This window comes from Strigops habroptila, unplaced genomic scaffold (assembly GCF_004027225.2).
Source record: "Strigops habroptila isolate Jane unplaced genomic scaffold, bStrHab1.2.pri NW_022045602.1_ctg1, whole genome shotgun sequence".
NCBI lineage: Eukaryota > Metazoa > Chordata > Aves > Psittaciformes > Psittacidae > Strigops > Strigops habroptila.
This window is the reverse complement of record NW_022651083.1, coordinates 122,565-149,025: the sequence shown is the minus strand read 5'-3', so window position 1 is coordinate 149,025 and position 26,461 is coordinate 122,565. Positions and strand designations below refer to the sequence as shown.

General features: G+C 64.2%; 3 protein-coding genes across 6 annotated transcripts; 1 reads left to right on the top strand and 2 right to left on the bottom strand.

Annotated features, from left to right (window-relative positions):
• The first annotated feature begins 713 nt into the window (after positions 1-713).
• TFR2 (transferrin receptor 2) lies at positions 714-8,642 on the top strand. 4 transcript variants are annotated; one of them, XM_030474546.1, is made up of 15 exons: positions 714-789; positions 1,362-1,468; positions 1,944-2,066; positions 2,494-2,610; positions 2,983-3,119; positions 3,263-3,429; positions 3,771-3,890; positions 4,117-4,199; positions 4,276-4,339; positions 4,425-4,488; positions 4,568-4,648; positions 4,757-4,841; positions 6,018-6,230; positions 6,897-7,037; positions 8,064-8,637. In XM_030474546.1, the coding sequence occupies exons 2-15, from the start codon at positions 1,388-1,390 to the stop codon at positions 8,538-8,540; spliced, it is 1,953 nt and encodes a 650-aa protein (XP_030330406.1). In that variant the 5' UTR covers positions 714-789; positions 1,362-1,387; the 3' UTR covers positions 8,541-8,637. The 4 variants fall into 4 exon arrangements, with proteins under 4 accessions (XP_030330406.1, XP_030330404.1, XP_030330408.1 ...); XM_030474544.1 differs by having other exon boundaries at positions 4,425-4,492; positions 4,572-4,648; XM_030474548.1 differs by lacking the exon at positions 6,018-6,230 and having other exon boundaries at positions 4,425-4,492; positions 4,572-4,648; positions 6,918-7,037.
• Positions 8,626-24,668, bottom strand: EPHB4 (EPH receptor B4). The gene is made up of 15 exons (XM_032919720.1): positions 24,552-24,668; positions 23,860-24,460; positions 22,879-23,004; positions 20,741-21,079; positions 17,235-17,365; positions 15,877-16,042; positions 14,922-15,021; positions 14,736-14,785; positions 13,618-13,731; positions 12,931-13,178; positions 11,932-12,150; positions 10,931-11,080; positions 9,660-9,876; positions 9,043-9,202; positions 8,626-8,969 (listed from the first exon to the last, which is right to left on the bottom strand). The coding sequence occupies exons 1-15, from the start codon at positions 24,666-24,668 to the stop codon at positions 8,876-8,878; spliced, it is 2,832 nt and encodes a 943-aa protein (XP_032775611.1). The 3' UTR covers positions 8,626-8,875.
• On the bottom strand, positions 24,435-25,741 carry LOC116915254 (hepatitis A virus cellular receptor 1-like). The gene has a single exon (XM_032919721.1). The coding sequence runs from the start codon at positions 25,643-25,645 to the stop codon at positions 24,695-24,697; it is 951 nt and encodes a 316-aa protein (XP_032775612.1). The 5' UTR covers positions 25,646-25,741; the 3' UTR covers positions 24,435-24,694.
• Positions 25,742-26,461: the final 720 nt, after the last annotated feature.

The following is a 26,461-nucleotide window of genomic DNA, read 5'->3' as shown; positions in this document are numbered from 1 at the left end:
CATCAAACCCCATTGCACCAAATTACGCTCCTTGCCCCATTGCTCCAAGCGCACCCCTTACCCCATTACACCCCATTGCGCCCCCTTACCCCTCATCACGCCCCTCGCCCCGTTGCTCCCAGTGCACCCTTTACCCCATTACACCCCATTGCGCCCCCTTACCCCTCATCATGCCCCTCGCCCCATTGCTCCCAGTGCACCCCTTACCCCATTACACCCCATTGCGCCCCCTTACCCCTCATCATGCCCCTCACCCTGTTGCTCCCAGTGCACCCCTCGCCCCCATTACACCCCATTGCACCCCCTTACCCCCCATCATGCCCCATTGCTCCCATTCCCCCCCCCGTTGCCGCCCCGCCGTGGCCCCGCCCCCTGAAGGCCCCGCCCCCCAGGGCTGCTGGTGGCCGCGCTTGGCCACGCCCCCTGCAGGGGCGGGGCTTGGTCGGGCCCGCCCCCTCCTGGCCCCGCCCCCGAGGAGGAGCCGGGGGGCGTGGCCAGCGCCGAGGCCCCGCCCCCGTGGCCGCGGCTGCGGGAGCTGCTGCAGCGCCACCTGCTGGAGGAGCGCGTCGAGGCCTGGGTGCGGTGAGTGACTTCCCCCCGACCCCGACCCTAACGGTGACCTCTGACCCCGGCGTGACCCCGGTGACCCCGCAGGGAGGTCAGCGCGGGGCCGCACGCGGCTGGGTCGGAGCGGGGCCGGGGCCTGGCGGGGGCGGTGCTGGACGCCATGGAGGGGGCGGGGCTAACTCGGGCCTGGAGCCGCCCCCAGCCCCTCCCCCTACCCGCACGGTACCGGGTCACGGGGGGGTCACAGGGGTCATGGTGGGAGGGGGAACAGGGTCATGGGGGGGTCACAGAGGGAGGGGGTCACAGGGGTCATGGGGGTTCAGGGGTCATGGGTGTCACAGGGGTCACAGGGAGGTCAGGGAGGAGGGGGAGGGGGGTCACGGGGGGTCACAGGGTCATGGGGGTCACAGCAATCAAGGGCTCAGGGGTCGGGGGGGTCACGGGGGTCATGGGGGGAGGGGGAACAGGGTCATGGAGGATCACGGGGTCACAGGGGGAGGGGTCACAGGGGTCATGGGGGTCGGGGGGTCATGGGGGTGTCATGGGGGGTCACAGGTGTCATGGGGGTCACAGGGGTCATAGGGGGGTCAGGGAGGATGGGGGGTCACAGGGTCACGGGGATGACAGTGATCAAGGCCTCAGGGGTCCGGGGGTCACAGGGGGATCAAAGGGCTCATGTGGTGGGGGTTCCCATCAGGTCAAAGGTCACAGGGGTCACAGGAGCAGGGGGATGGTGGTTTGGGGAGGGGGTCGGGGGGGGTCATGGGTGCCTGACCCCTGACCTCTGACCCCAGGGGCCCGGCGCTGCTGCAGTGGGTGGATGGGGGGGGGGCGGGAGCTCGAGCGGCTCCGCCTGGACCCGGAGGCCTTTTGTGCATGGAGCGCCCCCGGCAATGCCACGGTGACCCTTGACCCCTGACCCCATCCCTGACCCCCCAACCCTGACCCCTGACCCCCCAACCCTGACCCCATCCCTAACCATGATCCCTACCCCTGACCTCTAACCCCCAACCCCCCTAAGCCTGACCCAACCCCATCCCTAACCCTGATCCCTGACCCCCCCAACCCCGGCACCTGACCCCCCAACCATGACCTCTGACCCCCTAACCCTGAACCCATCCCTATCCCTGACCCCTGACCCCATCCCTGACTCCTGAACCCCCAACCCTGACCCCCAACCCCCCAACCCTTACCCGACCCCATCCCTAACCATGACCCCTGACCCCTGACCCCATCCCTAACCCTGACCCCTGACCCCCCAACCCTGACCCCCCAACCCTGACACCCGACCCCTGACCCCCCAACCCCTTAACCATGACCCCTGACCCCCTAACACTGACCCCTGACCCCCCCGCTGACCCCTGACCCCATGGCAGGGGGGGCTGGTCTATGGGCACTACGGGCGCCCCCAGGACCTGGCGCTGCTGCGGGCCCGGGGGGTGCCCCCCCGCGGGAACCTGCTGCTGCTGCGCCTCGGCCGCGGCCCCCCCGGAGCCAAGGTGGGGGGGGCGCTATGGGGGGGCCCTATGGGGGGGGAGGTGCTGTGGGTCTTCTATGGGGGGAAGATACCGGGTGTCCTATGGGGGAGGGGTGAAGGGACCCCCTATGGGGGGGAGGGGCTGGATATTGGGGTGTCCTATGGGGGGAGGGGATGTGGGGGAGGGGTCCCCTGGGGGGGGACATATTGGGGTGTCAATGGGGGGGATTCTATGGGGTGGGGAAGATATTGTGGGTCTTCTATGGGGGGGATATTGGGGCGCTATATAGGGGGGAGGGGCTGGATATTGGGGGGGGGGCTGGGGCCCCATGGAGGGGGGAGGGGTCCCATGGAGGGGGTGGGGAGGATATTGGGGTCCCCTATGGGGGGCAGAGGATGCCGGGGGGGGCAGAGGAGGGTATTGGGGCCCCCTGTGCCCATTCCCGCAGGTGGCAGCAGCCGCGGGGGTGGGGGCCGTGGGGGTGCTGCTGTACCCGGACCCCCAGGACACGGCCGGGCCCGGGGGGGACCCCGGCCTGGGGGGGGACACGGCTGTGACCGTGCACGTGAGTGGGGGGCACTGGGGGGGGGTTATATGGGGAGATAATGGGGGGTGGGGGGGTCTCAGTGGGGTGGGAGGGGATGAAATGGGGGGGGTCTGGGGAGCTTTGGGGGTGCTGGGGGGCTTTAGGGCTCTATGGGGGGATTTGGGGTGCTGGGGGTTGATATGGGTGTATTTAGGGGGCATCCGTAATAGTGGGGTGCTGGGGGTGGATATGGGGGGATTTGAGGGTGCGGAGGGTGGACATGGGGGGATGTGGGCGGATTTGGGGGTGTGGGGGTGGTTTTGGGGTGACTTGGGGGGTATCTGTAGTATCAGGGTGCTGGGAGGGGAGGGTTGGGGGGGGGGTAACCCCGGGTCTGACCCATCCCCGCAGCTGCAGGAGGGTTCGGGGGACCCCTATAGCAGGGGGTTCCCCTCCTTCACCGGCCGGGCCCCCCCCGGCCCCCCCCCGGGGGTACCCCCCATCCCGGCGCACCCCATCAGCGCCAACACGGCCGCCCGCCTCCTGCGGTACGTCCCCACGCACCGGGGTCCCCCCCACCCCCTTAACCCTCTATGGGGTCCCCCATGGCGGGGGGGGGACCCCGTGTCCCCTATGGGGGTGCTCAGGGGGTGTCATGCCCCGTGTCCGTCCCTACCCCCCCCCATTGCAGGGTACTGGGGGGCCCGCGGGCTCCGGCGCGCTGGGGGGTGCCCTCGCGGGGTCTGTGGTACCGGCCGGGCCCGGGGGGGCGGCGGCTGCGGCTCAGCGTGGCCGCGGGGACGGCGCCCGGGACCCTCACCAGCGTGTTCGGGGCCCTGGAGGGGCGGCTGGAGCCCGGTGAGGGGCGGGGCCACGGCCGGGGGGCGGGGCCATAAGGGGGCGTGGCCACAACGGGGTGAAGCCAACGGGAGGTGATAAAGCGGATCCATTGGGGGCGTGGCTTGTGGGGACGTGGCTAAAGGGAGGTGGAGCCAAACCCACAGGGAGTCTCGATGGGGGCGTGGCCTAATAGCTGAGAGTGGGCGTGACCAATAGGGAGCGGGTGCGGGTGAGGGGCGTGGCTAAAGCAGGAGGAGCCCACAGCGATTGCGGGCTGCTTGGAGGGGGCGGGGTTTGTGGAGCAAAGGGGGGGCGTGTCCCCTCTTGACCCCGCCCACCCCCCCTCGTCCCGCCCACAGACTGTTACATCATCGTGGGGGCGCAACGTGATTCGCTGGGCCCGGGGGCGGCGGCCTCGGGGGTGGGCACCGCGCTGCTGCTGGAGCTGGCCCGGCTCTTCGCCGCCATGGGGCGGGACGGTGAGGGGCGGGGCCAGGGGAAATGGGCGGGGCCAAGGGAAAGGGGCGGGGCCACGCGGGAAAATTGGCGGGGCTTATCGCCCATCCCCTCGGTACTAAAAGCTGCCGGATGCCCTGATGTGGTCCCCTGTTCTGTCCCCCCCCCGGGGTCCCTCGGCCTATGGGTGCCCCCCCATGACCCATTTACCCCCAATGGGTGCCCCCCCCACCCATGGGCGCCCCCCAGGGTTCCAGCTCCGCCGCACATTGCTCTTCGTCAGTTGGGACGGGGCCGAATTCGGGCACTTGGGGGCCACCGAGTGGCTGGAGGTGAGAGACACCCCCCTTGACTCTCCCCCACCGCGACCCCAATAACCCCATTTACCACCCCTGTGCCCCCCCCCAGGGGTACCCCGACCTCCTGCACACCAAAGCAGCTGCTTACATCAGCCTGGACCAGGCAGTGCTGGGTGAGCCCCCCCCCCATCACCCCCCCGTGACCCCCATCATTGAACCCCATTGACCCCAATGATACCATAACCCCCCCCACCCAAGGTGCCGACCGATTGGTGGTTAAAACCAGCCCAACCCTGGTGAACCTCATCGAGAGCGCCCTCAGCCAGGTGGGGGGGGGGGCGGGATGAGGGGGGAGGGGATGGGGAGGGGGAGGGGCCCCTCTGACCCACCCCCCCCCAATTCCAGGTGGAAAGCCCCAACGAGGGTGGGAAGAGCCTCTTGGAGCAAGTGACACGGCCGGGGCGGGGCTGGGAGAGCGACGTGTGAGTGAATGGGGGGGGCACGGGGACACCCCCTCCCTGCTTGGGGGTGGGGGGTGTTCAATGACATCGGGGTCCCCACATGTGTGTGTCCCCCCCGTTTCCCCCCAGGATCCGGCCGCTGCCCCCCGAGAGCGGAGCCTTCCCCTTCACTGCTGCTGCCGGAGTCCCCGCGCTGGAGCTCGGCTTCGAGGAGGTGACACCCGTGTCCATGGCCCCATGGCCCCATCCCCTACATCTCCATATCCCATGTCCCACACCCCCATATACCCATATCCCATGTCTATGTGCCTATACCCCCATACCCTATTCTTTATGTCCCATATCTTCATAGCCTATATTACCATATCCCATATAAGCATGTCCCCATGTCCAGGTCTCTCATGTCCCACACCCCCATATACCCATATCCCATGTCCCCATATCCCATATTCCCATATCTCATATCCCATACTCCCATGCCCCACCTCTCATGTCCCATACCCTCATATCCCCATATCCTATGTCCGTGTCCCCATATCCCCATATCCCAACCACCCATATACCCATCTCCCATGTCCCATACCCCCTTATCCCCATGTCCATGTCCCCATATCCCATACACCCATAGACCCATCTTCCATGTCCCCATATCCCATACTCCCATGTCCCCACCTCTCATGTCCCATACCCCCATAGACCCATATCCCATACACCTATATAGCTATCTCCCATACCCCTATCCCATGTCCCATACCCCCATATACCCATATCCTATGTCCATGTCCCCATATCCCATACACCCGTATACCCATCTCCCATGTCCCCGTACCCTCATGTCCCCATATCCCATGTCCCATACCCCTTATCCCCATCTCCCATGTCCATGTCCCCACATCCCCATGTCCCCATATCCCTTATCACCACCTCCCATACACCCATATCCCACATCCCCATGTCCCCATGTCCCCATATCCCTTATCCCCACCTCCCATACACCCATATCCCACATCCCCACATCCCCATGTCCCTTATCCCCACCTCCCATACACCCATATCCCACATCCCCATGTCCCCATATCCCTTATCCCCACCTCCCATACACCCATATCCCACATCCCCATGTCCCCATATCCCTCATCCCCACCTCCCATACACCCATATCCCACATCCCCATGTCCCCATGTCCCCATATCCCTTATCCCCACCTCCCATACACCCATATCCCACATCCCCATGTCCCCATGTCCCCATGTCCCTTATCCCCACCTCCCATACACCCATATCCCACATCCCCATGGCCCCATATCCCTTATCCCCACCTCCCATACACCCATATCCCACATCCCCATGTCCCCCCCATGTCCCTCATCCCCACCTCCCGTCCCCGCAGGCGCCGGGCGGGCGCAGCCGGGCGGCGCTGGGCACCCGCGAGGACACGCTGCGGCGGCTGCAGACGCGGCTGCGGGGCCGGTGGCCGGCGGTGACGCGCGCGGTGGCCGCGGTGGCCGCTCAGCTCCTGCTGCGCCTGGGCCACGACCCGCGGCTGCCGCTGGACCCGGGCGCGCTGGGGGACGCGCTGCTGCGGCGCCTCGCGCCCCTCCAGGTCCGACACCCCCGGGGGGGCAATGGGTGTCCCCATTGTGTCCCCATTGTGTCCCCATTGCGTCCCCTGTCCGTGCCCACAGGCCTGGGTCTGTCCCCGCAGTGTCCCCAGGGGGTCCCCATATCCCCTGTCACTGTATCCCATGTCCCCATAGCCTCAGGTCCCCATGTCCCATATTCCCATAGGTCCATGTCCCCAGGGTCCCCCCCATATCCCCATCTCCCCCCATGCCCCCTATCCCCCGTGTCCTGTTTCCATGTCCCCATCCCCTACATCTCCATATCCCATGTCCCATACCCCCATATACCCACATCCCATGTCTATGTCCCTATATCCCCATACCCCATTCCTTGTGTGCTATATCCTCATACCCTATATTACCATATCCCATATGGACAGGTCCAATGTCCCCATACCCCATGTCCGCATGTCACTGTGTCCCCCATGTCCCTGACCCCAGGGTCACCAGGGTGTTCCCCATATTCCCATGTCCTCCCATGTCCCATATCCCCATTCATGTCTCATCTCCCGTATCTCCATATCCCATGTCCCCATGTCCCATCTCCCCATGTCCCCATAGCCACATATCCCCCTGTCCCATGTCCCCATACCCCATGTCCCCGTGTCCCATATCCCCATACTATCCCCATGTCCGGCGCCCCGCAGGCGCGGGGCCTGTCCCTGCAGTGTCTCTCCTCTGCCCGCGGTGACGTTGTCCGCGCCGCCGAGCGCCTGCGCCAGGACATGGCCGGCTCCGAGGCCACCAACGAGCGGCTCAACCGCGGCTTCAACGCCCGCATCATGGCTGTGAGTGGCACCGGCCCCATTGGCCGTGGCCTGTCCCCATCCCCATCCCATTGACCGCGCCCCTGTCCCCATTGTCCCTGTCCCCATCCCTGACCCAGTCTCCGTATCCCCACCCCTGCCTTGTGCCCACTGATGGTGTCCCTGTCCCTACTGGCCATGTCCCCAACCCTGTTCCTCACCCTTGTCTCCATCCCATCAACCATGTCCCTGTCCCCACTGACCATGTTGCCACGTCCCTGCCCCATTGACCATGTCCCTGTGCCATTGACCATGTCACTATCCATGTACCTCCCCATTGACCATGTCCCTGTCCCCACTATGTTGCCGTGTCCCCATCCCTGTCCCATTGATCATGTCCCTGTCCCCATCCCTGTCCCCATTCCACTGACTATGTTGCCATCCACGTACCTGTCCCATTGACTGCGTCCCCATTGACCACGTCCCTGTCCCCGTCCCTGTCCCCATCCCATTGACTGTGTCTCCATTGACCATGTCCCCATCCCTGTCCCCATCCCATTGACCATAACCTCCTTTCCCCATCTCATTGACCATATCCTCTTGTCCCCATCCCTGTCCCCATCCCATTGACCATATCCTCATGTCCCCATCCCCTTGACCATATCCTCCTGTCCCCATCCCTGTCCCCATCCCATTGACCATATCCTCTTGTCCCCATCCCTGTCCCCATCCCATTGACCATATCCTCATGTCCCCATCCCACTGACCATATCCTCTTGTCCCCATCCCTGTCCCCATCCCATTGACCATATCCTCATGTCCCCATCCCATTGACCATAACCTCCTGTCCCCATCCCTGTCCCCATCCCATTGACCATATCCTCATGCCCCCATCCCTGTCCCCATCCCATTGACCATAACCTCCTATCCCCATCCCATTGACCATATCCTCTTGTCCCCATCCCTGTCCCCATCCCATTGACCATATCCTCGTGTCCCCATCCCCTTGACCATATCCTCGTGTCCCCATGCCTGTCCCCATCCCATTGACCATGTCCCTGTCCCCAGGCCGAGGCCTCCCTCCTGTCCCCCTTCGTGTCCCCCCTGGTCACCCCGTTCCGCCACGTGCTGCTGGGCCGCGGGGACCACACGCTGCCGGCGCTGGCGGCACAACTGGGGACACGAGGGGACAGCAGCCACCTCCGCCTGCGCCTGGCCCTGCTGGCCTGGACCCTGCAGGGCACGGCCGGGGCCTTGGCTGGCGACGCCTGGGACCGGGGGGACATCGGGGACCGCGGTGGCCTCGGGGACATCGGGGAGCGCGGGGACAACGGGAGCACCGGGGGTCTTGGGGACACTGGGGGCTATGGGGACTATGGGGACACTTGGGTTGATGGGGGCCTTGGGGACAACAGCGACGCTTGGGACCATGGGGGTACCTGGAGCTATGGGGACACGTGGGACGATGGGGACCATGGGGACGATGGGGACACTTGGGTTGACGGTGGCCTTGGGGACCCCATGGGGACAGCGGGACCCCCATGACCTGGGTGCGGGACCTCCCCTTTGGCCCCTCCTCCTCGTTCGCGTAACGCGAGATTTGGGCCAAAAACGCTCAGAAACGGGCAAATAAAAACAACAACGAGATGATGAAGCTCCGGGGAGGGGGGGGCCCGCCCCCATCCATGGCCACGCCCCCATCCATGGCCACGCCCCCTTCGGGTCAACGGGAGGGGGCGGAGTCAAGGAGCTCTCTGTGCGTGGTGACATCACGGCACAGGCCACGCCCACCTGCAACGTCACCCATCTTGGGGGTGACACCACCCCCCCCCCCCGGCCCCACTGAGGGGTGCCCGGGTGGGTCTATGGGGGGGGGGGTGTCAGAAGTTGGGGTCCCCCTTGGGGGCGCTCTGGGCGCTGTCCAGGATCCGCTGCTGGTGCCCGGCCAGCGTCACCCCCATCTGCAGCAGGTCCCTGCGGGGACACGGGGGTCACCGTGGACCCAGCGTCCCCCCGTGCCCCCCCCGCCGTGCCCCCCGTCCCGCACTCGCTGCGCAGCCGCGGCGGCAGCTCCAGGCCGGTGGCTCCGGCGCTGCTGAAGGTCCCCTCGTAGCGCCCGAGCTGCAGCGTCCGGAGCCATTCACCCACCGACGCGAAGGGGGGCGGCCCGGGGGGGCTGCGCGGCTCCAGGCGGGGGGGGGGACGGGCTGGAAGAGTGGGGTGGGGGGGGGAAGGGGGCGGGGTCAGACCCACAGAACCCCATAACCCCCCCCCATGGCCCCAGATACCCAGGACCCCCCATTTGGGGGGACCTGGGATCCCCCCAATGTCCCCAGCACCCCCCCAATAGCCCCAGGACCCCTCCCGTGGCCCCATGACACACCCCCCCATACCCCCATAGCTCCCCCCCATGGCCCCATAGCCCCCCCTATGTCCCCATAGACCCCCATGCCCCCATAGCCCCCACATGCCCCCATAGCCCCCCCCATGCCCCCATAGCCCCCCATCCATGCCCTATGGCCCCCCCATGATCCCAGAACCGCCCCCCATGTCCCCATAGCCCCCCCATGCCCCCATAGCCCCCCATCCATGCCCCATAGCCCCCCCCATGCCCCCATAGCCCCCCCATGCCCCATAGCCCCCCCATGCCCCCATAGCCTCCGCCGTGTCCCGCCGCGCTGCGGTACCGCTCGGTGCCGGTGGCGGCCCCGCGCAGCGCCGCCGGGTGGCGGATGAGGCGGTCGAGCGCGCTCACGAGCGCGGGGAAGCGCGGGCGCGCGCGGCGGTCCCGCCTCCAGCAGTCGAGCATGAGGCGGTGCAGCGGCGGCGGGCACCGCGGCGGCGGCGGCAGCCGGTACCCCTGCTCGATGGCGCGGATCACCTGCGGGAGGCACCGCGGCGGCATCGCGACAGCGCCGCGACACGGCGGCAGCGCCGCGACACGGGGACAGCGCCCGGACACGGGGCACCCCGCAGCCATGGGGCACCCCGCAGCCATGGGGACAGCATCGGGACACGGGAACGGCACCGGGACATGGGGCACCCACAGCCATGGGGACAGCACCGGGACATGGGGGCAGCACCGGGACATGGGGCACCCATAGCCATGGGGCACCCTGCAGCCATGCGGACAGCACCGCGACATGGGGACAGCACCACGACATGGGAACAGAACCGTGACATGGGGCACCCCACAGCCATGGGGACAGCACTGGGACATGGGGACAGCACCGGGACATGGGGGCAGCATCGGGACATGTGGACAGCACAGAGCCATGGGGCACCCATAGCCATGGGGCACCCACAGCCATGGGGCACCCACAGCCATGGGGACAGCACTGGGACATGGGGGCACCGACACACAGGGGGACACCATAGAGCCATGGGGACACCATGGGGGGCACCCCAGAACCAGGGGGGATTGTCCCCAGTGCCCCATGGAGGGTCCCATTGCCCCATGGAGGGTCCCGTTGCCCCATGGAGAGTCCCATTGTCCCGTGGAGGGTCCCATTGCCCCATGGAGGGTCCCATTGGCTCATGGAGCATCCAGTTGCCCCATGGGGAGTCCCATTGCCCCATGGATGGTCCCATTGACCCATGGAGGGTCCCATTGCCCCGTGGAGGGTCCCATTGGCCCATGGGGAGTCCCATTGCCCCGTGGAGGGTCCCATTGGCCCATAGGGTCCCATTGGCCCATGAGGCATCCCATTGTCCCATGGAGGGTCCCATTGCCCCACAGGGTCCTGTTACCCCATAGAGGGTCCCGTTGCCCCATTGAGGGTCCCATTGTCCCATGGAGGGTCCCATTGCCCCATAGGGTCCCATTGCCCCACGGAGGGTCCCATTGCCCCATAGGGTCCCATTGCCCCATGGAGGATCCCATTGCCCCATAGAGGGTCCCGTTGCCCCACGGAGGGTCCCCCGGGGTGACTCACGTCCTGGTTGGACATGTCCCAGTAGGGGCGCTCGCCGAAGGACATCACCTCCCACATGACGATGCCGTAGCTCCAGGCGTCGCTGGCCGAGGTGAACTTACGGAACGCGATGGCCTCCGGAGCCGTCCACCGGATCGGGATCTTCCCGCCCTGCGCCGCCATGGGGGGGCCATGGGGACATGTGGGGCAACCCCCCACCCGCAGGGACCCCAACCCTGGTGGGACCCATCCCTGATGGACCCCAACCCTACTGACGGCCAAGCATATGGAGAACCCCAACTTGGAGCCCCCAACCATGGAGAGACCCCATCATTGGTGGGACCCACCACTGGTGGGACCCCATCCTTGGAGACACCCCATCCCTGATGGATCCTATTGAGATCCCTATTGAGAGCCAAACGTCTGGAGAACCCCAACTTGGAGACCCCATCCCTGCTGGGACCCCAACCATGGAGGTACCCAGCCAAGGAGAGGCCCCATCCGTGGTGGGATCCATCCCTGGTAAGATCCCAACCCTGGTGGGACCCCAACCATGGGGGTATCCCCATCTCTGCTGGTACCCCAACACTGGTGGGACCACAACCCTATTGGGAGCCAAGCATATGGAGAACCCCAACCATGGAGAGACCCCAGTCATGGAGAGATCCCAACCATGGAGGTACCCCATCCCTGCTCTCCCGATGGGACCGCAACCCTGGTGGGACGCCAACCCTGGTGGGACCCCATCCCTGGTGGGACCCCAACCCTGCTGGGACCCCAACCCTGCTGGGACCCCAACCCTGGTGGACCACAACCCTATTAAGAGCCAAGCATGTGGAGAACCCCAACTTGAGAGACCCAACCCTTGAGAAACTCCATCCCTGCTGTGCCCCATCCCTGCAGTGACCCCATTCGTGGTAAGACCCATCCGTGATGGATCCCAACCCTATGAAGAGCCAAGCACCTGGAGAGCCCCAGCTTGGACCCCCCCTGCCCGGCGCGCCCCACGGCCGTGGGCTCACCAGGGAGCTGGTGTAGGTGGGATCGGCCGAGCTCTCCTCGTCCAGGGCGCGGGAGAGGCCGAAGTCCGAGACCTTGCAGACGAGCTGCGCGTCCACCAGGATGTTGCGCGCGGCCAAGTCCCGGTGCACGAACCCGCTCTCGGCCAGGTACCGCATCCCCGCCGCGATGCCGCGCAGCATCGCCACCAGCTGCAGCGTGCCCAGCGCCCCCGCGCGGCCCTGCGGTGCCACGCTCAGCGGGGGGCATGGGGGCGCTGTCTGTGCCCACACCCCGCACCCCACACCCCACACCTCATATCCCACACCCCATATCCCACACCCCATATCCCTTATCCCTTATCCCACACCCCACACCCCATATCCATTATCCCTTATTCCACACCCCACACCCCACACCCCATATCCATTATCCCTTATTCCACACCCCATAACCCACACCCCATATCCAATATCCCATACCCCATATCCCATATCCCACACCCCATACCCCATATCCCATACTCCATACCCCATACACCATATCCCTTATCCCACACCCCATATCCCCATATCCTACATCCCATACCCCATATCCCATAACCCATATCCCGTATCCCCCATCCCATACCACATATCCCACATCCCATACCCCACACCCTATATCCCATATCCCGCACCCCACACCCCATATCCCTTATCCCATATCCCACACCCCATACCCCATATCCCATACCCCATATCCCATACCCCATATCCCACACCCCATATCCCATACCCCATATCCCACATCCCATACCCCATATCGCATACCCCATACCCCATATCCCACATCCCATACCCCATATCCCATACCCCATATCGCATACCCCATACCCCATATCCCACATCCCATACCCCATATCCCATACCCCATATCCCATACCCCATACCCCATATCCCACACCCTATACCCCACACCCCACAACCCACCCCCCATACCCCACACCCCTACCCCACACCCCGCACCCCACCCCCCCGCACCCTGAGGAAGGCGTCGAGGGCGCCGTTCTCCATGTACTCGGTGAGGATCATGGTGGGGGTGGTGGCGGTGACCACCCCGCGCAGCTGCACCACGTTGGGGTGCGTGAACTGCCCCATCCGCGCCGCCTCGCCCAGGAAGTCCCGGCGCTGCCGCTCGCCCGCGCCCCCCTTCAGCGTCTTCACCGCCACCGGCACCTCGGGCAGCCCCGGCAGCGCCAGCCGGCCCCGGCACACCTCCCCGAACTCCCCTATGGGGCACATGGGGGCGCATGGGGACACCTCCCCGAACTCCCCTATGGGGACAGCGACGCCCTGTGGCCACCATGGGGACTGCATGGGGACGCCTCTGCGATTTCCCCTATGGGGACACATAGGGACAGCGACGCCCTGTGGCCACCATGGGAACTGCATGGGGACACCACCCCGATTTCCCCTATGGGGACACATAGGGACAGCATCAATGGGGACAGCATCAATGGGGACAGACATGGGGACACCAATTGGGACCTCAGTGAGGATGTCAATGGGGTGAGGGATGGAGACAATGATGGGGACAGGGATGGGGGTGTCATGGGGACAAGGATGGGGTCACTCCATGGGATACCACTGGGACACCCATTGGGGACACCCCATAGGGACACCCATAGGGACACCCATAGGGACCCCCATAGGGACGTGGGGTGTCACCTGCCCCGATGACCTCCTCGATCTTGACGCAGGTGACATCGATCTCCTGCGCGAAGTCCCTCAGCGCCAGCCCCGGGTCCTCGTACGTCAGTGGGTCGATGTAGACCTTCCCCCCTGCCACCAACACCCCGCGTCACCCAGTGTCACCCAGTGTCACCCAGGGACACCCAGGGACACCTCATGTCACCCCAACCCTCGCCTCAGGCACAGGGACATGGAGGTGCCACCACCAGCACCATGGGGATATGGGGGGACTTGGGGACACCCCCATTGCCACAGTGGGGACACTGTGGTTGCTGTGACAGTGGGGTCCCTGGGTGTCACTGGGTGTCACTGGCTGTCAGTGGGTGCCACTGGCTGTCAATGGGTGTCATTGGGTGTCAATGGGTGTCACTGGCTGTCACTGGGTGTCCCTGGCTGTCACTGGGTGCCATTGGGTGTCAATGGGTGTCACTGGCTGTCACTGGGTGTCCCTGGCTGTCAATGGGTGTCACTGGGTGTCACTGGCTGTCATTGGCTGTCAGTGGGTGCCACTGGCTGTCAATGGGTGTCCCTGGGTGTCACTGGGTGTCACTGGGTGTCAATGGGTGTCCCTGGCTGTCAATGGGTGTCACTGGGTGTCACTGGGTGTCAGTGGGTGTCACTGGCTGTCACTGGGTGTCACTGGGTGTCACTGGGTGTCAGTGGGTGCCACTGGCTGTCACTGGGTGTCACTGGGTGTCACTGTGTGTCACTGGCTGTCACTGGCTGTCAATGAGTGTCACTGGGTGTCATTGGGTGTCAATGGGTGTCAATGGGTGCCACTAGCTGTCACTGGGTGTCACTGGCTGTCACTGGGTGTCCCTGGGTGTCACTGGGTGTCATTGGGTGTCACTGGCTGTCACTGCGTGTCACTGGCTGTCACTGGGTGTCCCTGGGTGTCACTGGGTGTCATTGGGTGTCACTGGCTGTCACTGCGTGTCACTGGCTGTCACTGGGTGTCCCTGGGTGTCACTGGGTGTCATTGGGTGTCACTGGCTGTCACTGCGTGTCACTGGCTGTCAATGGGTGTCACTGGGTGTCACTGGGTGTCACTGGCTGTCAATGGGTGTCACTGGGTGTCACTGGGTGACTCTCACCATGCCCCGTGGGTCGCTCCGTGTCCTCCTTGTGCCGGTGCCTGCGGCGCCTGAGGGGGGGGCACAAGGGACACACGTGACACAGAGACCCCCCCCACACCCCATAGCCCCCCATACACCCCCATAGCCCCTCTACACCCCCATAGCCCCCCCATAGCCCCCTATAGCCCCCCGGTCCCCCCTCACCTGAGGCAGAGCAGGGTCCCCGCCAGCAGCGCCAGCACCAGGAGCCCCCCCAGCGCCGCGGCTCCGGCCACCAGCCCCCCCTGCTCCGAGCGGGCCTCCTCTGGGGGGGGGGGGCACAGGGGGGGTTATGGGGGACCCCGAGAGGGTCATGGGGGTCCCACAGATCCCCAAAGGGGGTGGGGGGTGTCCCATGGGGATTAGGGGGGGGGTCCCAGTGGGTATTGGGGGGTCCCAAAGGGGTCATGGGGAATGTGGGGGGGCTTCCCGGGGGGGGGTCATGGGGGGACCCCAGGGGGGTTATGGGGAGGTTTGGGGGGTTATGGGGGTCCCACAGGTCTCCAAAGGGGTTATAGGGGGTTTGGGGTGTCCCATGGGGATTATGGGGGGGATTAGGGGGGGTTATGGGGGTCCCACAGGTGCCCAATGGGGTCATGGGGGGTTATTGGGGTCCCAGAGGGGTTGTGGGGTGTCCCAAGGGGGTCATGGGGGTCCCACAGGCGCCCAAAGGGGGTCATGGGGGGGTATTGGGGTCCCGGACAGGTTATGGGGTGTCCCAGGGGGGTCATGGGGGTCCCACAGGTGCCCAAAGGGGGTATGGGGGCATTGGGGGTCCCCATGGGGCTTATGGGGGGATTAGGGGGGGTTATGGGGGTCCCAGAAGAGTCCCAGGGGGATTATGGGGGGTTATGGGTGTCCCAGTGGGTATTGGGGGGTCCCAAAGGGGTCATGGCGGGGGCATGGATTCCCAGGGGGTGTCTCAGGGGGTTACAGGAGTCATTGGGGGGGTCCCAGAGGGGTCGGGGGGGGTGTTGGAGGGGTCAGGGTGGTTTTGGGGTCTGGGGGGGGTTACAAGGGGGGTAATGGGGGGGTCCCACAGGGGTCTGGGGGGGTCGGGGGGTCAGGGTGGTTTTGGGGTCCCGGGGGGGGTAACGGGGGGGTCCCGGGGGGGTCTCACCAGTGCTCTGGGTGCTCACGGCTGTCTCGGGCCCGAAGTCCCCGTACCCGGCCTCGGAGCGGGCTCGGACCCGCACCCCATAGAGCCCCCCCCGGCGCAGCCCCCCCAGCTCCGCCCGCGGCGACAGCACCTTCAGGAACATGGGGGGGCCCTCGCCCCCCCCCACCTGCGGCCGTCAGACCCCTCATAGCCCCCCATTGCCCCCCATTACCCTCCATTGCTCCCATTACCCCTATTGCCCCCCACTGCCCCCATTGCTCCCATTGCCCCCATTGTCCCCATTGCCCCCATTGCCCCCATTGCTCCCCCCATTGCTGCCACTGCCCCCATTGCACCCCCCATTGCCCCCATTGCTCCCATTGTCCCCATTGCCCCCATTGCCCCCATTGCCCCATTGCCCCCATTGCTCCCATTGTCCCCATTGCCCCCATTGCCCCCATTGCCCCCATTGCCCCCCCCATTGCCCCCATTGCCCCCATTGCCCCCATTGCCCCCATTACCCCCATTGCCCCCATTGCCCCCATTGTCCCCATTGCCCCCATTACACCCATTGCCCCCATTGCGCCCATTGTCCCCATTGTCCCCATTACCCCCATTGTCCCCATTACCCCCATTGCCCCCATTACACCCATTGCCCCCATTGCCCCCATTGCCCCCACTGCCCCCATTGCCCCCATTGCCCCCATTGCCCCCACTGCCCCCATTGCCCTCATTGCCCCCATTGTCCCCATTGTCCCCATTGCCCCCCCCATTGCCCCCATTGCCCCCATTGCCCCCATTACCCCCATCGCCCCCATTGCCCCCATTGTCCCCATTACCCCCATTACGCCCATCGCCCCCATCGCCCCCATTGCCCCCATTGTCCCCATTGCCCCCATTGTCCCCATTGCCCCCATTACACCCATTGCCCCCATTGCCCCCATTGTCCCCATTGCCCCCATTACACCCATTGCCCCCATTGCCCCCATTGTCCCCATTGTCCCCATTGCCCCCATTGCCCCCACTGCCCCCATTGCCCCCATTGTCCCCATTGTCCCCATTGCCCCCATTACACCCATTGCCCCCACTGCCCCCATTGCCCCCATTGCCCCCATTGCCCCCACTACCCCCATTGCCCCATTGCCCCCATTGTCCCCACTGACCCCATTGCCCCCACTGCCCCCATTACCCCCATTGCCCCCATTGCCCCCATTACCCTCAATGCCCCCATTGCCCCCATTGTCCCCATTACCCCCATTGCCCCCATTGCCCCCACTGCCCCCATTGCCCCCACTGCCCCCATTGCCCCCACTGCCCCCATTACCCCCATTACCCCCATTGTCCCCACTGATCCCATTGCACCCCATTGCCCCGCCCACCTTCTCGTAGTACTTGACCTCGTAGTCGAGGACGTGCCCCCCCGGGGGGGGTGGGGGGGGTGTCGGCCATGACAGCGTCACCCCGGTGGGGGACCCCCCGACCCGCACCACATCGAACACCGGCAGCGGCACTGGGGGGGGCAGAGGGGACATGGGCAGGGTCAGGGGGTCCCAGGGCAGGGTTGGGGTACTTCGGGTCACTTCGGGGTTACTTCGGGTCACTTCGGGGTTACTTTGGGTCAGTCCGGGGTTACTTTGGGTCAGTTCGTGGTTACTTCGGGTCAGTCCGGGGTTACTTTGGGTCACTTTGGGGTTACTATGGGTCAGTTTGGTCTGTTTGGGGTCACTTCAGGTCACTTTGGGCAGTTCAGGTCACTTTGGGTCATTTTGAGCAGTTCTGGCCAGTCCAGGGTTACTTTGGGTCACTCTGGGGTTACTTTGGGTCACTCTCAGGGGTTACTTCAGGTCAGTTTGGGGTTACTTTGGGTCAGTTCGGGGTTACTAGGGGTCAGTTTGGTCTGTTTGGGGTCATTGCGGGTCACTTTGGGCAGTTCAGACTGTTTTGGGGTCTGCTTGGGGTCACTTTGGGGTCAGTTTGGGGGTTACTATGGGTCAGTTCGGGGTTACTATGGGTCAGTCTGTTTGGGGTCGCTTTGGGCAGTTCAGGTCACTTTGGGTCATTTTGGGTGATTTTGAGCAGTTCTGGTCAGTCCGGGGTTACTTCAGGTCACTCCGGGGTTACTTTGGGTCAGTTCAGACTGTTTTGGGGTCTGCTTGGGGTCACTTTGGGGTCAGTTTGGGGGTTACTATGGGTCAGTTCGGGGTTACTATGGGTCAGTTTGGTCTGTTTGGGGTCACTTCAGGTCACTTTGGGCAGTTCAGGTCACTTTGGGTCATTTTGAGTGATTTTGAGCAGTTCTGGCCAGTCCAGGGTTACTTTGGGTCACTCTCAGGGGTTACTTTGGGTCAGTTTGGGGTTGCTTTGGGTCAGTTTGGGGTTACTAGGGGTCAATTTGGTCTGTTTGGGGTCATTGCGGGTCACTTTGGGCAGTTCAGGTCACTTTGGGTCATTTTGGGTGATTTTGAGCAGTTCTGGTCAGTCCGGGGTTACTTTGGGTCACTCCGGGGTTACTTTGGGTCAGTTCAGACTGTTTTGGGGTCTGCTTGCAGTCACTTTGGGTCAGTTTGGGGGTTACTTTGGGTCAGTTCGGGGTTACTTTGGGTCAGTCCGGGGTTACTTTGGGTCACTCTGGGGTTACTTTGGGTCACTCTCAGGGGTTACTTCAGGTCAGTTTGGGGTTACTTTGGGTCAGTTCGGGGTTACTAGGGGTCAGTTTGGTCTGTTTGGGGTCATTGCGGGTCACTTTGGGCAGTTCAGGTCACTTTGGGTCATTTTTGAGTGATTTTGAGCAGTTCTGGTCAGTCCGGGGTTACTTTGGGTCAGTTCAGATTGTTTTGGGGTCTGCTTGGGGTCACTTTGGGTCAGTTTGGGGGTTACTTTGGGTCAGTTCAGGGTTACTTTGGGTCAGTTTGGGGTCATTTTGGGTCACTTTGGGCAGTTCAGGTCACTTTGGGTCATTTTAAGCAGTTCTGGTCAGTCCGGGGTTACTTTGGGTCGGTTTGGGGTTACTTTGGGGTCAGTTCAGATCATTTTGGGGTCTCTTTGGGGGTCATTTTGGGTCAGTTCGGGTCTTTTTTGGGTTACTTCGGGTCACATTGGGTCTATTTGGGGGTCACTTCGGGTCACTTTGGGTCAGTTTGGATTAGTTCGGGTTAGTTCTGGTCAGTTTGGGTCTTTTTTGAGTTAGTTTGGATCGTTTTGGGGTCAGTTCAGGGTCACTTCAGGTCAGTTCTGGTCCTTTTGAGGTCACTTTGGGTTAGTTTGGGCCAGTTTGGGGTCACTTCAGGTCAGTTTTGGGTTAGTTTGGGTCAGTTCGGGTCACTTCGGGTCAGTTTGGGTTAGTTCGGGTTAGTTTGGGTCAGTTCAGGTCCATTTGGGTCAGGTTTGGGTCAGTTCGGATCCGTTTGGGGTTAGTTCGGATCCGTTTGGATCAGTCTGGGTCAGTCCGGGCCCGTTCAGGTCAGTCCGGGTCCATTCGAGTCAGTTCGGGTCTGTTCAGGTCAATCTGGGTCCATCTGGATCAATTCGGGTCAGGTTCGGGTTAGTTCAGGTCCGTTAGGGTCCATTCAGATCAGTTCGGGTCCATTCAGGTCTGTTCAGGTCAGTCCAGGTCCATCCAGATCAGTTCGGGTCAGGTTCGGGTCCGTTCAGATCCGTTCGGGCCAGTTCGGGTCCGTTCGGGTCCGTTTGGGTCAGTCCGGGTCAGGTTCGGGTCTGTTCGGGTCCGTTCGGGTCAGGTTTGGGTCCGTTCGGGTTAGCTCGGGTCCATCCGGGTCAGTCCAGGTCCATTCGAGCCTGTTCGGGTCCGTTCGGGTCAGTCCGGGTCCATTCGGGTCCGTCCGGATCAGTTCGGGCCAGTTTGGGTCAGTTCGGGCCCGTTTGGGTCAGTCCGGCTCAGTTCGGGCCCGTTCGGGTCAGTCTGGGTCCGTTCGGGTCCATCCGGGCCAGGTTCGGGACCGTTTGAGTCCGTTCGGGTCAGTCCGGGTCCGTTCGGGCCCGTCCGGGTCAAGTTCGGGTCCGTTTGGGTCGTTCGGGTCTGTCCGGATCAGTCGGGTGAGGTTCGGGTCCGTCCGGGTCAGTCCGGGTCCGTTCGGGTCAGTCCGAGTTAGTTCGGGCCCGTTCAGGTCCATTCGGGTCGCTTCGGGTCCGTTCGGGTCAGTCCGAGTTAGTTCAGGCCCGTTCGTGTCCATTCGGGTCGCTTCGGGTCAGTTCGGGCCAGTTTGGGTCAGTTCGGGCCCGTTTGGGTCAGTCCGGCTCAGTTCGGGCCCGTTCCCGTCAGTCCGGGTCCGTTCGGTCAGTCCGGGTTCCATCCGGGTCAGGTTCGGGACCGTTTGGGTCCTTTCGGGTCAGTCCGGGTCCGTTCGGCCCCGTCCGGGTCAGGTTCGGGTCCGTTTGGGTCCGTTCGGGGTCTGTCCGGATCAGTCCGGCTCAGTTCGGGTCCGTTTGGGTCCGTTCGGGTCTGTCCGGATCACTCCGGGTTGGGTTCGGGTCCGTTTGGGCCAGTCCGGGTCCGTTCGGGTCAGTCCGAGTTAGTTCGGGCCCGTTCGGGTCCGTCCGGGTCGGGTTCGGGTCCGTTCGGGTCTGTCTGGATCAGTCCGGGTCGGGTTCGGGTCCGTTCGGGCCAGTCCGGGTCCGTTCGGGCCCGTTCGGGTTAGTTCGGGCCGGTTCGGGTTAGTTCGGGTCGGTTCGGGTTAGTTCGGGTCCGTTTGGGTTAGTACGGGGTCCGTTTTGGGTTAGTTCAGATCGGTTCGGGTTAGTTCGGGCCCATTCGGGGTTAATTCGGGCCCGTTCGGGTTAGTTCGTATCGGTTCGGGTTAGTTCGGGTCCGTTCGGATCGGTTCGGGTCAGTTCGGGTTAGTTCGGACCGGTTCGGGTCCCCGCTCACCCCCGCCGCAGCAGGTGACGTTGACGGCGGCGCTGGCGGGAGGGCGCGCGCTGAGCGCGCTCACGCCGCTGGTGGCGCTGACGCTGAAGCTGTAGGTGAGGCGCGGGCGGAGGCCGCTGACGGTGACGGCGGGAGCGCGCAGCCCCGCGGCCGCGGGCGCGAAGCTGAGGCGGGAGCAGGGCCCGCACGGCCCCGCCGCGCCCCGCTCCGGGCACTCCCGGCACCCGACGGCGAACGTGAGGTCCGAGCGCTCCGCCCCGTCCCGGGGGCTGCTCCAGCGCAGCAGCGCCGCGGAGCCGTTCACCCGCGCCTGCAGCCCGCGGGGCGCCGACGGGGGCGCTGCGGGGGGACACACACACACGGGGCTCAGTGCGGGAACTACGGGAGGAGCATCCCGATCCGCATGGACCGTGAGCATCCCCATCCACATGGACCATGGGAGGAGCATCCTGATCCAAATGGACCATGAGCATCCCGATCCGCATGGATCATGGGGCTGAGCATCCCGATCCGCATGGACCGTGAGCATCCCGATCCACATGGATCATGGGCATCCCGATCCACATGGACCAGGGGGCTGAGCATCCTGATCCAAATGGACCATGAGCATCCCAATCCGCATGGATCATGGGGCTGAGCATCCGATCCATGTGGACCATGAGCATCCCAATCCACATGGACCGTGAGCATCCTGATCCACATGGACCAGGGGCTGAGCATCCCAATCCACATGGACCGTGAGCATCCCCATCCACATGGACCAGGGGGCTGAGCATCCTGATCCACATGGACTGTGGGGCTGAGCATCCTGATCCAAATGGACCATGAGCATCCCGATCCGCATGGATCATGGGGCTGAGCATCCCGATCCATGTGGACCATGAGCATCCCGATCCGCATGGATCATGGGCTGAGCATCCCGATCCGCATGGACCGTGAGCATCCCGATCCACATGGATCGTGGGCATCCCAATCCACATGGATCATGGGGCTGAGCATCCCGATCCGCATGGACCGTGAGCATCCCGATCCACATGGATCATGGGCATCCCGATCCACATGGACCAGGGGGCTGAGCATCCTGATCCAAATGGACCATGAGCATCCCAATCCGCATGGATCATGGGGCTGAGCATCCCGATCCATGTGGACCATGAGCATCCCAATCCACATGGACCGTGAGCATCCTGATCCACATGGACCAGGGGCTGAGCATCCCAATCCACATGGACCGTGAGCATCCCCATCCACATGGACCAGGGGGCTGAGCATCCTGATCCACATGGACTGTGGGGCTGAGCATCCTGATCCAAATGGACCATGAGCATCCCGATCCGCATGGATCATGGGGCTGAGCATCCCGATCCATGTGGACCATGAGCATCCCAATCCGCATGGATCATGGGGCTGAGCATCCCGATCCGCATGGACCGTGAGCATCCCGATCCACATGGATCATGGGGCTGAGCATCCCAATCCACATGGACCATGGGCTGAGCATCCTGATCCAAATGGACCATGAGCATCCCAATCCACATGGACCGTGAGCATCCTGATCCACATGGACTGTGGGGCTGAGCATCCCGATCCACATGGACCATGAGCATCCCGATCCACACAGATCATGGGCTGAGCATCCTGATCCACATGGACCATGGGAGGAGCATCCCGATCCACACGGATCATGGGCTGAGCATCTGATCCACATGGACCATGGGGCTGAGCATCCCATCCACATGGAATTACGGGTTTGAATCCCATATCCATGGAGTCCAGGCACCCAAATCCACACGGACCATGGTCGATGGGTCCCCAAAAGACATGCCCCATGGGGCTGATCCCCAAATCCATGGGTCTGAGCACTCCAAACACATGGATCATGGGGGCTGGAACCCCCAAATCCATGGACCATGGTCCTGGACTCCCAATCCCATGGTGTTTGGGCACCCAAATCCCCATGGACCATGAGGTCTGGAACCCCAATTCCACCTTCCCCCATCGGCCCCAGCCCCCCAATTCCCCCCCTCCATAGACCCAGGCCCCCAATCCCCCCCCATAGGACCCTCAATAGGTCCCATAGCGCCCCATAGCGCCCCATTAGGCCCCCGGTGCTGTCCGGGAGCAGCGGCGCGCGGGGCCCTCGCGGGGGCCCGGTAGTGGCCGGGTGCAGGGCAGGCGGCGGCGCCGGGGGCCGGGGCCTGGCTCGAGGGGGGCAGGGCTCGCACCGGCCCCCCGCCTCCGCCTTGAAGCCTCGGGGGGGCAGGCTGGGGGGGGGGGGCAGGAGGGCGAGAAAGGCGCTCCCAGGGCAATAGTGACCATACACTGCCCCATAGCAACACCCTGACCCATAGCACCCATTGCACTGCCCCATAGCACCATACCTGCCCATAGCACCCACACGCCCATGTCACTGCCCATAGACCCACACCCTGACCCATAGCACCATAACACCCAAACTGCCCATAGACCCACACCCTGACCATAGCACCATGCACCTCCCACGCACCCACACCCTGACCACATCTAGACCCACACCATGACCCATAGCACCATGACTGCCATAGCACCCACACCCGACCCATAGCACCACACTGACCCATAGAACCACCCCTGACCCAGCACCATTCACTGCCCCATAGCACCCAGCCCGCACCCACAGCACCCATTCACTGCCCCATAGCACCCATTACACTGCCCATAGCACCCCACCTGCCCACTGAGACACAGAGCACCCCCCCCGGGACCCTGAGCCCCAGCACCCACCCAGGGACCCCCATAACCCCCCTTAAGCCTCCAGGACCCCCCGGACCTCCTGAGCCCCCCAGGACCCCCTGAGCACCCAGCACCCACCAGGAACCCCATAACCCTTCCTAAGCCACCCCAGGACCCCCCCGAACCCTCCAAGCCCCCCGACCCCCCAACACCCACCCTGTGACCCCAGAACCCCTCCTAAACCCCCCTGGCCCCCCCCAAGACCCTTTGACCCCCCAATACCAACCCAGCGACCCCATAACCCCACCTAAACCCCCCTGAACCCCTCCAAGCCCCCCCTGACCCCCCAAGACCCACTGGGACCCCCATAACCCTTTTAAACCCCCATAGCCCCCCCCCATACTCACGCCTGCATCCAGCCCCTCCGTCGGGCTCGGCGCCGGGCGCGCACACGCAGCCCTGGGCGGGGGGCTCAGCCCAGCGCCCGTCCTCCCGGCAGTACATGACGGGCGCCCCGGGGCCGGCGGGCACGGCCCCGGCCACGCAGCGCCCCGGCACCGGCGCCACCAGCTCCCGCGGCACGGTGGCCGGGAAGCGCGCCAGCAGCGCCGTGGCGCCGGGGCAGCGCTGGAAGTAGAGGCGCACGGCGAGCAGCGCCATGCACGCCCCCACGTCCTGGAACGCCACGTAGAAGCCGGCGCGGCTGAGCGGGCCCAGCCGCAGCGTCTTGCGGTTGAGGGGTCCCGAGCGGCGGCGCCCGTCGGGCTCGGGCCGGGTGAGGTGCTCGGCCGCCACCGTGTCCACCTTCACGTAAGGGTTCTCCATCCACGGCGGCGACAGCGCCGTGGCCGTGTCGGCGTCGGCCTCGTGGTAGAACACGTTGAAGGTCTCTTTGCAAGGGCGGGGGGGGGAAGGAGGCGGCGCGGCGGAGGCGGGGGGGGCCGGGACCCGCTGGTGGGGCTGTGGGCATCGCGGTTGGCATGGCGACTGTGGTACCCAGAAGCGTTGCTATGGGCATCGTGGTTGGCATGGCAACCGGGGTACCCAGAAGTGTTGCTATGGGCATCATCGTTGCTAACAGCATCAGGGTATCCGTTGCTATGTGCATTGTGGTTGGCATGGCGACCGTGGTACCCAGAAGCGTTGCTATGGGCATTGTGGTTGGCATGGCGACTGTGGTACCCAGGAGCGTTGCTATGGGCATTGTGGTTGGCATGGCGACCGTGGTACCCAGAAGCGTTGCTATGGGCATGGTGGTTGGCATGGTGACTGTGGTACCAGAAGCGTTGCTATGGGCATCGTGGTTGGCATGGCGACTGGGGGACGCAGAAGCGTTGCTATGGGCATCATCATTGCTAACAGCATCATGGTATCCGTTGCCATGGGCATAGTGGTTGACATGGCGACCGTGGTACCCAGAAGCGTTGCTATGGGCATGGTGGTTGTCATGGGGACCGCGGTACCCAGAAGCATTAATATGGGCATCACTGTTGCTAACAGCATCATGGTATCCATTGCTATGGGCATCGTGGTTGTCATGGCGACCATGGTACCCAGAAGCGTTGCTATGGGCATCATCGTTGCTAACAGCATCATGGTATCCATTGCTATGGGCATCATGGTTGGCATGGCGACTGTGGTACCCAGCGGCATTGCTATGGGCATGGTGGTTGCCAAGGACATCATGGGTGCTACAGGCCTCGTGGTTGCCAAGGACATCATGGGTGCTACGGGCCTCATGGGTGCCATGTCCGACGTGAAGAGCATCACGGTTTCCAAGTCCATGACGGTTGCCAGGGTCGTTGCCAAGAGCATCCTGGTTGCTGGGGTGGTTGCCCGGTGCCTCCCGGTCACCAGCACCATTGCCAGGAGCCTGGTGGTGCCCAGGCCTGTTGCCGGGGTGCCCATTGGGCGCCTCGTGCTCACCAGCAGCATCCCTGTTGCCGTGGCCGTTGCCAAGAGCATCCCGTGGAGCACCCCGGTACCCCGCTCCATTGCCGGTTTGGTTGCCGGGGCCGTCGCCAAGGCCACGCCGGTTGCCAGGCGCATTGCCAAGAGCATCCTGGTCGCTAGGCTGGTTGCTAGGGCCATTCCCAAGAGCATCCTGGTCCCCAGGGCCATTCCCACGAGCATCTCCATCGCCGGGAGCATCCCTCCGCGCATCCCGGTCGCCGGGGCCGGCGGCAGGTCCATCGGCGGGGCGCGGCGGGGCGCGGCGGTGCCGGTGTGGGGCGCGCCGCGGGGGGAGGCTGTCGCACGCCAGCACGCTGTAGTGCAGCTCCAGGTAGACGTGGGTGGCCCCCCCCGCGCGGCACCCAGCGCGAGCGCAGCCAACTGTTCTGGGGGGGGCCGGGGGGCCCAGCGCCGAGCACACCTCGAACGTGCGCACCGAGGAGCCGCGCTCCGTGTCCAGCCCGACACCTCCTCCCACTGCCGGGCACGGGGGGGGCACGGCGGGGGGGGGGGGGGGGGGACGGGGAGAGGGGATGGGGGAGATGGGAGGGGGGAGATGGGGATGGGGGAGATGGGATGGGGGAGATGGGGAGATGGGGGGGGACATGGAGGGGACACAGGGATGGGGACAGGGAGGTGAGTAGGGGTGGAGACATATCCCGCTGTATCCCCAAAACCCCATATCCCATTTCCCCATGTCCCACATCCCCACGTCCCATCTCCATATCCCCATACCCCATATCCTGCACCCATATCCCATACCCCATATCCCACACCCCACACCCATATCCCATATCCCCTACCCCCTATCCACACCCCATATCCTGCACCCCATACCCCACACCCCATACCCCATATCCCCATGTCCCCATATCCCATATCCTCACATCCCCATATCCCATATCCCACACCCCATATCCCATTTCCCCATACCCCCATGTCCCATGTCCCATGTCTCCATATCCCACACCCCATATCACACATCCCATTTCCCCATGTCCCACATCCCCGTCCCCATATCCCCATAGCCCATATCCACACCCCATATCCTGCACC

Bases quoted from the DNA above. Each gene is read 5' to 3' on its own strand.
- EPHB4 (XM_032919720.1), bottom strand. From the start codon at position 24,668: ATGCCAACCACAATGCCCATAGCAACGCTCCTGGGTACCACAGTCGCC. The intron at 15,022-15,876 runs GTGAGACCCCCC...CCCCCCCCCCAG, and splicing joins CGTGAGCACCCAGAGCACTG to AGGAGGCCCGCTCGGAGCAG. The intron at 11,081-11,931 runs GTGAGCCCACGG...ATGGCGGCGCAG, and splicing joins CCACCTACACCAGCTCCCTG to GGCGGGAAGATCCCGATCCG.
- TFR2 (XM_030474546.1), top strand. From the start codon at position 1,388: ATGGGGGGGGGGCGGGAGCTCGAGCGGCTCCGCCTGGACCCGGAGGCC. The intron at 3,120-3,262 runs GTACGTCCCCAC...CCCCCATTGCAG, and splicing joins ACGGCCGCCCGCCTCCTGCG to GGTACTGGGGGGCCCGCGGG. The intron at 4,200-4,275 runs GTGAGAGACACC...GCCCCCCCCCAG, and splicing joins GGGCCACCGAGTGGCTGGAG to GGGTACCCCGACCTCCTGCA.
- LOC116915254 (XM_032919721.1), bottom strand. From the start codon at position 25,645: ATGGACCTGCCGCCGGCCCCGGCGACCGGGATGCGCGGAGGGATGCTC.